Below are 12467 nucleotides of genomic sequence, written 5' to 3'. Positions count from 1 at the left end.
GCTAGTGAAAGGGAGGATGGCATTTCGCCCCTCCCCCAGCCAAGGGCACAGATTGCGAACTCTTCTCAGGTGAAGAGCCCGTCCTGGGCGCTGACCCTGGCCCTCTCCCCCCTCCCCCCCGCCCTTCTCTTCCCAAGCTCGGTGACTGTGCCCAAGGAGGGGACGATGGGGGGCCTCCTTGGAGCCTGGGACTTCGGGGGCTTTTTAACTTTCCAGCGCCGCGAAGAGGGGGCGCCGCGAATGGAAAGCGCTTGAGCAGGGTGGAGGGCTCTCCGGACTGTGGGGGAGGCTCCTCCCTGAGAGCCCTGCCTCCCCTCCCCGGCCCGCCAGCGCGCGGCCCGCAGGGGGCACTGTGGCTCAGGCTTTGCGGCCGGACTGGCCGGCCCGGCCCCGCAGCCCCGGCGGGCGGGCGGGGGGCGGGGGGCGGGAGGTGGGAGGCTCGGCTCGCAGGCAGCGGCAGCAGCGGCGGAGAGAGCGCAGAGTGGGCTCCCGAGCCCGCGGGGATCTCCGAGCGCGCCTGGGACTGTCCCGGCCCGAGGGACGCGCCCCCAGCCCCTGCCGCCCACCCCGGGCCGCGTGCCCACGCTCCCACCCGGGCACACACGCCCCGGACACGCGCGCGCTCTCCCGGCCGCCCTCCCCGGGCGCTCGCCCCTCGGCCCCGGCCCGGAGCGGAGCTGCAGCGGCCGCCGGCCGGACACGCGCGGGCAGAGGGGCTCGCTCGCCGGGCCCCGGGCTCTGGCTCGGGCGCGGGGGCTGCGGGATGCGGGGGCCCGGGGGGCTGCGGGCGCTGCTGGCGGCGCTCGGGGCGGCGGCGCTGGCGCTCGGGGCGGCCGCCTACAACCTGGCCCCGGAGCGCGCCGTGCTCTTCCAGGGGCCCGCCGGCTCCTTCTTCGGCTACGCCGTGCTGCAGCACTTCCACGACAACACCCGCTGGTGAGTGCCCGCGGCCCCTCCGCCCCGGCCGGCTCCTCTCAGCCTCCGGAGGAGCCCCAGCCTCGCGGGCCGGGCCCCCGGGCTGGGGATTTAAATGCGTGCGCTCCCCGTCCTGCTCCCCTCCCTGGTCCCGCTCCCCCTTCCCTGGTCCCGCTCCCTCTCTCCGGGTCCCGCTCCCCTCCCCGGGTCCCCTCCCCGGGTCCCCTCCCCGGTCCCGGGTCCCACTCCCTCTCTCTGGGTCCCCTCCCCGGCTCCCGCTCCCCTTCCCGGCCCGAGTGGGAAGGGGCCGGCGCGGACCGGGAGGGAGGGACGGAGGACAGCGGGCGCTGGAGGCCCCGGCCCGGGACGGGTCCGTGCGGCCGGGGAGGAGGCTCGCTAACAGCCCCCGGTGCCGGCTAGGCCCGGCGGCAAACTTTCCGGAAAGCCCTTCCCGTTCGCCTCCCCAACTTGGTGCCGAAGCTGCCCCGAGTCCTTCTCCCGGGCCGGCTCCACGCGGGGAAACTGCCCCAAACCAGCCCACGGTGTACCCGGAAAGAGCAGCCGGGAGCGGGGGGCAGCCCGGGGCAGCCAGGGATGGGGAGGCAGCCTGGGGGAGACAGTCCGGGGCAGCCGGGAGTGCAGGGGGGGGGAAGGGGGGGCAGCTGGAGCAGCCGGGAGTGCGGACTCATGCCGGGCAGCCTGGAGGGGGGGGGCAGGGGTCTCTCTCCCGGAGCCCTTGGCCGAGCTCCCAGCGGGCAGTGGCTCCTCCTCTGGAAAGGAATAAGGGAGCTCTCCAGGGGTTCAGGGGGAGCCCCGGGGAGAGGGGAAGGACCGCGAGCCGGCCCCTTCATTTACAGATGAGGAAATGGGGACCCTGCCGGGCCGAGTGACTTGTTCAGGACCAGCAAGTAGTGTCTCAGGCAGGCCTCAGAGGGGGGGGATTAGCGGGATGGGGCTCGGCTCCCTCCCCACCCTCCTTCCTCGCCCTTCTCCCTTCTCCTCTTCCAGGCAGGGCTGTTCGGGGGCTGCGGAGCCCTTGTGTTTCGGGCTCACAGATGCCGCCCCTGAAGACTTTCTGGTTTGTTTCTTAAGCATCTCCTCCTGTCCTGTGGGGGGAGGTTATTTGAGAACCAGGCGTACCCGTGTCTAAGCTCAGGGCCGGCCCCTCTGGGCCCCCAAAGACAAGGAAGTCCCCCTTCCAGAGAGGAACAACTTTGAGAAAGGAAGCCCCAAACCTGAACTGTTTGGAAGGGGCCCTTGGAATCTGGCCCATCACAGCCTTGGGGCTGCAGGGGCACAGCCTGGGCACTGGGGACGGGTCGGGAGCTTCCCAGAATGCTCCTGAGACAGCATCCCTGGGGCGATCAGCGGGTCTTCCAGAACCCAGCACTTTTTATGCTGAAAGAGAGTCGAGGGCAGAGCCAGCTCCTGTCTAGGGGAGTAGCTGGTGGGTCCTGGAGCCGTATCCAAAAGTCATAGAGCCGGAAACATTATCTCGAGGCTCTCTGCTCATGCATCTGGACACGGAGCTCACCTCTGCAGCCCTGGCATTCCAGCTTTTGCTGCAAGATGGTGGGAGCAGCGTGGGCCAGCGGGGAGCCCACGGCCTGCCAGGGCAGCCCATTCCTCTTTGGGACTTTTCCGATTGTTGGGACTTTTAGGGGGCGACTCCACGTCCAACAGCCTCTTTGGGACTTCCTGCCGTTGCTTCTCATCTTAGGTTCTGGGCCCAGCACCGCCAGCTTGGTCCATCTGTCCCGTGACCGACGGGTCCTGGCCCTCATCCCCTCCCTCCCCAGAGCCGTGCTCCTGCAGGCTCAGCATCCGGACTTCCTTCGTCCAGTTTGTTGGGGATCGGCAGAGTGGCCGGCCCTGGCTTCTCTCTGCTTTGGCTTGAAGGCCCCCTCCCTTGCTGTCCCTGGGTGAAGCCTGAGTGGGGCAGAGGAGCGGAGTCCGTGCCCTCCTTTTTCCTCCTTCTGGAGCCTTTGATCCTCCCTCAGTGTAGCCCCCAGAGTCCAGAGGTAGCCTCTTTTGGAACAACAGGTCAGGGCAGGGGAAAGGAGGGATTGTGGGCTGGTACTCAGCTGGCAGTCCAGTAGGCCGGCCAGTCCTTTCTCCCATGGTCCTCCATTATCTGGCCAGTGTTTCTCCCATGGTCCTCCATTAGCTGGCCAGTGTTTCTCCCATGGTCCCCCATTAGCTGGCCAGTGTTTCTCCCATGGTCCCCCATTAGCTGGCCAGTGTTTCTCCCATGGTCCCCCATTAGCTGGCCAGCCCTTTCTCTCATGGTTCACCATTGAGCCAGCCAGCCCTTTCTACCATTATCTGGCCTTCCCCACTTTGTCCTTGTAAGCCCAGGTATAAACCTTTCCATCACAGCTGGCAAAGTCTCTGCCTGGACGCCCAGTGGCTGGACCTGACAACTCCCAGAGGGGATCCTGGAGGTTCCAGAGGTCAAGAGGATCTTCCTAATAATACTGAGACATTTTAATTTCTGATCTAGTAAGCCGCCTAACAGAAGCTCCCTGGGGGGCTCCTTAGTCATCTTTAACAGCATAGAAGGGTCTGGAGACCATAACGTTTAGGTGCAGTGGTCCCGGCCTGTGGGGGCACAGCTGGATTCTGTTCTTGGGGACCCCGTCGGTCCATCCCGTCTTTGCATCATCCGCCCCTGGGACTTCCAGGTTTCCATCCAAGTCACTGACAAATAAACAGAGGGGCCACAGCTGGGGCCGGTCACTGGAAAGCCATAGGTCAAGAAGCCAGGGCATGTCTGCTAGCCAGCTGGAGGCCATCAAGGCTCTTGGCCTTTTTGGCTTAAAGCCTCACCTGTAGGGTTTAGAGCTTTTAATGCCGAGTCACCTGAGCAGAGAGAACCAGGAAAACCCAAAGAGAAACAGGAAGCCTGGTTCCCCCAGGCCAGTCTTGGTCCCCCAGGAGAAGCCCTGAGAAGCTCTGGTTTGTGCCCCATGGTCTTTCCCAGGGAGAGTCTGCAGAGTGGGTCCCAAGCGGGCCCCTGGCAGCCAAGAGGAGGTAGCTTGGGGAGTGGCTGGCAAGCCCCCCGGGTATAGGCTGTGTGACTCAGGGCAAGCCCCTCAAGCTCTCTGAACCCCGTTTTCTCTCCCTAAAATGGGGATGATAGCCCTGCACTCGTCCCCTTACGGGATGTTGGGAGTATCAACACACACGTGAAGCACTTGGTAAACCCTCATGCTTTGTGTGTCATTCTGAGAGGCAGCTTGGGGTCAAGAACAGGGTTCAAATGTTTCTTTGACAAATGCTGTCAGACCCTCTGACCTCCGGGTTGTCATGGAAACTCTCCAAGACCCCAGGAAAGTAGCAGTTCAGGTCTTCCTGGGGAAAGCTCCCTGCTGAGGCGGGGTCTCTGGCCAGTCCTCAGTTGCGAGTTCCCCAGGCTGGGCCTTAGCCACGGGCTGCTTGGCTTTGAGGAAAGCTTTGCCCACCAGTCCGTTAGTCTGTGGGGCCGACCATCTTCCTGCTGCCTCTGCTCTGTGTGCACATGTCTGTGCACATGGGCACATGTGTATGGGTGTATGTACATGCTTGTGCATCCATGTGTCCATTTGGGCTTTGAATTTCCCAATCAGAAAAGGGGCAGCAGAGGGCAGGAGCCCATACCTCCCTCCTCGCCCTATCCTTGGCCCAGGCCTGGCCCAGCGGGCACTCTGGAGGCCTCGGCCCATGCGTTTCTGAGAAAGAAAGAGCAGAGCCCCTCAGCGAGGAACGGTGGGGAGACTAGAGGGAGGCTGGGCTTGGGTGCAAATCCTGCTCTCGACCTTGGCTAGCTGTGGATGACCCTGCATCAAGTACCCCCCCCTTTCTGCCTCAATGTCTCCTCTGCAAAGCTGGGGCGATCTTGGTAGCAAGGTTGTCATGAGGGACAACTAGCTGGTCAGTCAGCAGACTGACTGAAAGTCTCATGGGAAGAAGAGGGATTAACAAGGTCCTAATGAGTGATCCGGTCGGGTGGGTGGACTGGAGGCTGCCTAGCTCAGCACCAGCCTCCAGGGGAGGAGGTCCAGTCCATGGGGAGTCCGTCATCCAGTCCAGGCCACTTTGAGAAAGTGATGCATATTTAAAAGCATTGGATGTTTTTTCCTCAATAGAATTTTATTTTCCAAATACACGTAAAGAAAGTTTTCAACCTTTATTTTTGTAAATAATACAATGTATATATATATATATATATATTCATTTAAAAATATTTCCACACTAGTCATGTTGTGCAAGAAAAATTGGACCAAAAGGGGAAAAGACAAAAAAAAAGAAAAGCAAACAAAAAAAGAAAAAACAAACAGAAAAAGAAAACAGGAGAAAAGCAAAAACAAACAAAAGAAGGTGAAAATAGCATGCTTTGATCCACATTCACTCTCCATAGTTCTGGCTTTGGATGTGGATGCATTTTTGATCCCAAGTCTACTGGAGCTGTCTTGGGTCACTGTATTGCTGAGAGAGGCCCGTCCATCACAGATGATCATCACATGATCTTGTTCTTGCTGTATACAGTGATCTTCTGGCTCTCTCACTTCCCTCAGCATCATTTCATCAGTTCATCTCTCCAGGCCTCTCTGAAATCATCCTGTTCGTTTCTTACAGAACAATAATATTCCATAACATTCATATACTATCCTTTATTCAGCCATTCTCCAACTGATGGGCGTCCACTCAGTCTCCAGTTCCTCTCCATTACAAAAAGAATGACACAAACTTTTCTGCTCATGTGGGGCCTTTTTTCATTGCTTTGGGATACAGACCCAGTAGTGACACAAGCATTCCATTTTTTAAAGAAAGAAAACATTTTTAATAAGTTTGCAGCGATATCATTCTCTTAATTGTGTCTATCACCTTTTCCGTAGTTGATTTTAAATTTAGCATTTTGTAGCTTGAGTGAAACTTTGCCCCTCTTTGCTTGGCTAGCCTTTCCGTACAAGAGTTGGTGCATGTGTGAGGGTGAGTGTGTAATAGTGACCAGGGGACGTCCCTGAATCTCCTCCAGTGTCCCCCTCTGTGACGTCAGTGGCATTTAGACCCCTGACTTCCCAGAGCTGTTGTGAGGTTTGGACGCCATGTATGAGTGTGAGGCCCCGTGGACACATCGGCGCTCAGTGTTCCAAGGTCCTAGAAGCCTTGCTTTGCAGCTGGAGGGGAGCAGGATCTGAAACCAACTCCGGGGCCTCTTCCCAGGCCGCTCTCTCCTTTCAGCGGTACCACCGGAGTCTCGTGCCTCGTGTGCTTTTGGTTCAGAGGCGAGTTGTTAGGTGGGATGCCGCTGCCCCGCCTTTGTCTTGGGTGACCCACAGGCGATTTTTGTGTAGTTTGATAACAGACTTCGGCTCATTGGCTGTTGAACCATCGGAGCCTTCTCTGTACAGCCCTGGAAGCGGAGGGGATGATGGAGGTGATTGGCACCTCACCGGTTCCCTCATGATTCTCCTCCTGGGCCCCTCCCTCTTCCCCTTCTGTGGAGTTTGGTAATGGGGAGTCACTATAGCAATAGCCACGAACCACCCTGGCCTTGGATCGTTGTGACTCCGGGGATTGTGGGCAGTGGTTTGGTCTGCGGGAGTGCCGCGGTTCCAGGGCAGCTGCTGGAGCTTTGCAGGGTGGGGGGGGATTTGTCAGCCATCGGGCCACGGAATCTCTGGCCCCTTCTCCGGTCAGGACCTGGTTAGCTGTGAGGGAGCCAGCAGGGGATACGCTGCTTCCTAACGTCGCTCCTGTTATCGCCGCACCCAACTGTGGCCTTCCAGGAGCCCAGGAGACACCACATCCACAGGGCCTCGGTCTTCCTGGCGGAGGCCCCAGATGCTGCCCCGATAAAGCTGCCCCACCATAGCCTGCCTCGGGCCTGGGGCACCTAGTGTGTCTAAGATGTGACAATAACAGCGCAGGAAAGGCCTGATTTGTGGGGAGGGTCTGCACTGTGAGCTCAGGGGTGTGAGGAGCTCCCTTATGTGCTCTGCACCTTGGGGCTTGGGGGTTGTCTGGGGCCATGGGCTGTGTCCGGAGGAGACTTAAACCCGTATGCTCCTTCCTGACCGGGGTCCCTGTGCCCCCCGGGAGCTTGCCAGTCATTGTCTGGGCAGATGCAGAAGAGGGTCTCGGGAGGAGCTGTGGGGCAAGTCTGAGGGTCTGTGTTTGAATCCCCCTCTGCCACTCACATCATTCTGGGCAAGCCTCTTCCCCTGCCTGTCCCATCTAGCTTTAGGTCTGTGATCCTATGAGCAGTCTTGTCCAATAGTACTACTATTTATTTATATACTGTGAGCAGTATCTTTCCCCTGCCTCAGTTTACTCATCTGTAAATGATGCTTCTGCAGTCCCTTCCAGCTTTAGATCTATGATCCTATGAGTAGTCTTGTCTAAGCCCCTTCCCCTGCCTCAGTTTACTCAGAGGAAGGAGTTGGGAAGACAACCCTAAGCACGCTTTTCCACGCTACAGTGGGACGAAAACTCTCTGGGGAGAACACTCTGGGTCCCCTTCTGCCTCCGAGGCTGCCTCCCCGAGTGACCCTGGGCCTCAGTTGCCGTATCTGTCACAGGAGGGTGGGGGCTGTTCCTTTCTGTGCAGTTGTGGGGACAGGCGACCTCTGGGGTCCTGCCGTTCTGTTGCTGGACTATTACTCATTCTTACTAAGGGGTGCGCGTCGGCCTGTGCCCGAGTGGCCGGGTCACCTGTGCCGTGGTGCCTCAGAGCGCCCTTCTCGGCCCTGCCCGCCGGCTCCCTGTTGCTTCCTTGTCCTCGGGGCTCCTGGCTGATGCTCGCGATGTGAGCAGGGCCCAGATGCCGCAGCCCCTCACAGAAGCCCACTGTCTCCCTGTCCCTGACGGGGAGACGCACTCGGCAGCTGATCCTGAGGGACCCCGGCCAGCTTCCAGCCCTCAAAAATGAATTTCTTTCACACCCTCGGATTTGGAAGGAGTTGGGGACAACCCAGCTGCCTCTCCTCTGGTGGCTCGCTCCCTCATTCACCGGGGGGTCTGGGCGGTGCTCTGGCTGGAAGGAAGGATGGAGGTGACCCGGGCTGGTCCTGTTTGAGGAACCAAGCAAGCGGGAGGAGGGCAGAGCAGCTCTGCCCTGCCCTTGTGCCCAAGGTGCCCTGTCTCTCAGGGATGGCTGGGCTAGGGGAGGGCGCCACAAGGCCCAGAGGGGCAGGAGAGCTGGCGCGGCTGGGGAGAATGATGGCAAAACTCCAGGAGAAAGAAGGGGCGTTCGAAGGGGCCCCCAAGCTAGACACTGGTGAGGAGAAGTAAGAAAGCAGCCCATGATACCTCGGAGCATTAAAATGGCCTTTTTTGGTCCTGGACGGTAAAATGAGCTGGGACTCTCATTGTCAGCTTTGTGTGTGTATGTGCCTGCTAGGTTTGGGCCGGGCTGGTTGGGTTTGGGCTCATGGTGCCCAGAGGAAGGGAGGTCCCGCTCCTCAGGGGAGGGAGGGTCCCGTCAGCACCAGGAAGCAGAAGGACCAGATTCAAATCCACTTTCTCCTGTGGGACCTTTGGGCCTTGGCCCTCCTCTGGGGTCAGCTCTGGTCTCTTAGGAAATTCCCGGAAACGAGGGGCAGAGACACGGCCCCCTTGCCTCAAGTTGGTGCCTTCACGTGACGTCAGAGATAACTGGCGATCTACAGACCAGTCAGCCAGGGAACACTGATAAAGCACCCACTGTGAGCCAGGCAATGCAAGCAAAAATCCATCCCAGCGCTCAAGGAACTCACTGTCTGTGGGGGAGTCACCCAGCAAACAAATCACAGCCAGAGGAGACTGGAAATGATCCCCAGAGGGAAGCCTATCAGCATGGAGGAGGGTGAGGAAAGGCCTCTTATAGAAGGGCAGGGATGCCCTTTGTGTCCTCAGAGCAGCACCTGACACATAGTAGGTGCGCAATGCATGCTTGTTAACTGACCACTGCTATCTTATGGGTGTATATGTGGTTTCTCTGAGGGCTGGGAAGTGCCCACTTTTGATTTTAAATTGGTTGTATTTAGTGCAGTGCCTGGCACATAGTAGGTGTGCAATACATATTTGTTAACTGACCACTGCTATCTTATGGGTGTATATGTGGTTTCTCTGAGGGCTGGGAAGTGCCCACTTTTGATTTTAAATTGGTTGTATTTAGTGCAGTGCCTGGCACATAGTAGGTGTGCAATACATATTTGTTAACTGACCATTGCTATTCTATGGGTGTATACGTGGTTTCTCTGGAGACACTCCCTGAGGGCTGGGAAGTGCCCACTTCTGCCTTTAAAGTGGTTGTATTTAGCACAGTGCCTGGCACATAGTAGGTCCTTAAGATCTTTGATTGATTCCTGGTTTTCTGACTCTGCCATTCTGTAATGACTTTTGAGATCTGTCTTTTATTTGCTCATCTCTGTGCAGTTTCTGTCGCTTTCTTCTGCAGAATTTCAGCTCTTGGAAAGCGGGGCTTGTGTCCTCCTGTCTCTGTGTCTCCATTGGCCCCTCACCACACAATCCCTGGCACTTGGGAGGTGCCTAATAAGTGCTTGTTGGACAGAACTGACTTGGGTCTCCTTGTCCCAGGAGATTCCTGGTTTAACTTTCTGGGTATCCCCCCCAGCACCCCGAAAGGTGGGGAGGGGAGGAGGGGAGCCGGCTGAATCCCCATGCTTTCATTCTATTATTCAAGCCTCCCCCTCCCTGCAATCTTCGGCAAAGAGCTCGAGGGGGCCGGCCGGGTGTTCTTGGCCAAGCTCTGGGGTCGAGTTTGTGGGTGGGCAAGGGGCCTAGGGAAGAGCACAAGCTTCCAGCTGGCAGGGGCTGCCTTGTGACGGCCTTTGCATCCATCCCCAACGTTCAGCACCGCGCTGGGCACACAGTAGGCACTTCATAAGTGTCTTTGGAATAAAAAGCTTCTGGAATTTAGTTAGCAGCGGATTTCTGGTTTCGTTCTCCCGGGACTCTTTTGGGTAATGGAATCACTTCCTGTCTCCCTGGGTTATTGTGAAGGCCAAAGGAGATAATGTCTGTTAAGTGCTTTGCAAACTCGAAGCTGCTGCTCTGTGTCAGCATCCATCCAATCGAGCCATCCATCAGTGTGTCCCTCCGTCCATCCTCCCTCCTTTCCTTCTTTCCTTCTCCTGTTCCTCCATCCTTTCTTTCATCTTTCCCTCTCTCCTCCCATCCCTCTACCCCTCCATCCTTTCCTCCTTCGCTTTCATCCCTCCCTCTTTTCTTTTATCTTTCCTCTTCTCCATTCTTCTACTCTAATACCCTTTCTTCCAACTATCATTCTTCCATCCCTTCATCCTTTCTCTCATCTCCTTCCATTTCTCTATCCTTTTCCATCTCTTCTTTTCTCATCTTATCCCTCCATCCCTTCACCCTACCCTCTATCATTTTCCATCTGTCCCTCTTTTTTCCCATTCTTCCATCTTTTTAAAATCTCTCTCCTTCTCCCATTCCTCTATCCCTTTTTCCATCTATCCATTCCTCCATCCATTCCTCCTTTCTTTCATCTCTCCTTTTCTTCTTCCATTCCTCTACCCTTTTCCATCTCATCCTTTTTCTTCCTATCCCTCTATCTCTCCATCTTTTCTTCCTTCCCTCCATTCCTTTCCTCTCTTTCCTTATCCCTTTATCTTTTCTTCCATCCATTCATTCCTCCATTCCTCTATCCCTCCATTTTTTCCATCTCTTTTTCTCCTCGCATTTCTCCATTCTTTCCTCCTTCCCTTCCTTCATTCCTTCATCCTTCCTTTCATCTCTCCCTCTTTTCTTCCATCCCTGTTGTCCTCATCCTTTCTTCCATTCATCCTTTCCTCCTTCCCTTCCTCTGTCTCTTTATCCTTTCTCCTTTCCCTCTCTTTCCTCCATTTCTCCCTCTTTTCCTCCCTTCCTCCATCTGTGGAGGTGCTAGCTGAATTTGCATGACAGCCATTACTCCTTTTGGTTTAAAGAAATAAATGGGTCAAAACTTGAATCCTAAAGTCTGGTTCCTGGTGGACTTCTTTCTGTAACAGGAGCAGCAGCTCTTAGAAGATGCCCCACACTCAGAGCTCCAGGCTTTTCTACCGAAACCCCAAGGCCCTTTCACATTTCCCAGGAGACCCTCTTCCCATCTCTGTATGTTCCAAGAAAGGATCCTGGGTAAATAGATCTGAGGTCTGCCCCCACAAGGAGCCTTAGAGCTTGTCTTGTCCAGTTCCCTCAGTTAAAGAGGAGGACACAGCTTCTGAGAGGACAGGTGATTGCCCAGGTGGGAAGAACAGAGGAGAGATTTGCACTCAGCTCCTCGGAGTCTAGGGCTGTTGCTCCATGCCCTGATTTTGGCCACTGCCTGCTTGTCCAGCACTTGCTAGACCCCAGAAGGTCTCTTGTGGCCGCAGCAGCTCTGCCCCCTGCTCCGTCCCTCGGCTGCTCCTGCCCCGGGGCTTTCTGTGCTGCTCCAAGATCCCAGTGATTCTCTGCTTTGAAGATAATTGATCTTGTGCAGGCTTCTGGCCAGCTACTCTGGGGACTGGGTATTATCATCTGACACCGGGATCACCTGGAACTGGGCCTCACAGCGGGCGGGAGGGACGAAGAACCAGGGCCCTCCCGTGGACAGAGAGCTTGTCCGGAGTTGGGAAGGCCCGAGTCAAAGCCCGCCTCAGATACCTTTCTAGCTGAATGATCAGGGACAAGTCGCGGCCTCCAAGGGCCTCAGCTGCTCATTTGTAACTCAACCTTCAAGCCTCTTTTAATCCTAAATCGCTATTTATTTCTGTACATGCCTCGCTCAGTCGGGAAGGGGGACAGGGCTTGAAATCTGGCTCTAAACCAGCTGCCTGTGTGATCTTGGGCAATAGTGGCAGTGATCGTCTCCCCGTTAATAATATAATTGTTATTGTTTGAAATTTAACATCATTTACCACCAATTTATACTCTTTAAATCCATCCATTCATTTATCTATCCATGCATCTACCTATCCATTCACCCGTCTATCCATCCATCCACACATCCATTCATCCATCCGTCCATCTATCCATTCAGCCACCAATCCATCCACTTATCCATCCATCCATCATCTATCTATTCATCCATCCATTCATCCATTTTATCTATCCATCTCCTCATCCATCCATCTATTCATCCATCTACTCATCTAGCTGTCCATCCATCCATCTATCTGTGCATCCATCCATTTCTTTATCCATCCATCTATCCACCTGTCTGTCTATCCCTCCATCTACGTATGCTGCACGTCCATGCGATTTGGGTCTGGTCTCCCCCATCAGGAGACTGTCTTGCCTTCCTCTGTGTCCCAGCGCTTAGCCCGACGCTGGCCCGTGGAAGGGTCGCCGTGTGTTCACTGGCCGGCCGATATTAGCTCGTTCCGAACCCTGGTGAGGTGAAGTGCTGCTGGGATTATTATCCGCCTTTTGCAGATGAGCAAACAGGAAGTAGCAGGTCCCACAGTCTCACAGCTAATTGTGGGGGGAAGGCCTGGGGCTGGGGCTTTGGGGTGGTTTTCTCGGCTGGGCCCTCTTGCCTCCTGGAAGCACCCTGCGTGTGCCGTGCCATGTTCCTC

The 12467-nt window shown here is 56.4% G+C and overlaps 1 protein-coding gene across 1 annotated transcript in view; it reads left to right on the top strand.

Annotated features, from left to right (window-relative positions):
* Positions 1-748: 748 nt before the first annotated feature.
* Positions 749-12467, top strand: part of ITGA9 (integrin subunit alpha 9) — a 299345-nt gene continuing 287626 nt past the window's right edge. The window contains exon 1 of the mRNA XM_074284359.1: positions 749-936. Within this exon, the coding sequence (XP_074140460.1) occupies positions 764-936 (173 nt within the window). The 5' untranslated portion in view covers positions 749-763. The remainder of the gene's footprint in view (positions 937-12467) is intronic.

Source organism: Sminthopsis crassicaudata, chromosome 1, assembly GCF_048593235.1.
Source record: "Sminthopsis crassicaudata isolate SCR6 chromosome 1, ASM4859323v1, whole genome shotgun sequence".
NCBI classification, from domain to species: domain Eukaryota; kingdom Metazoa; phylum Chordata; class Mammalia; order Dasyuromorphia; family Dasyuridae; genus Sminthopsis; species Sminthopsis crassicaudata.
Note: the sequence above shows the minus strand (reverse complement) of the source record. Positions and strands in the feature narration are given on the sequence as shown.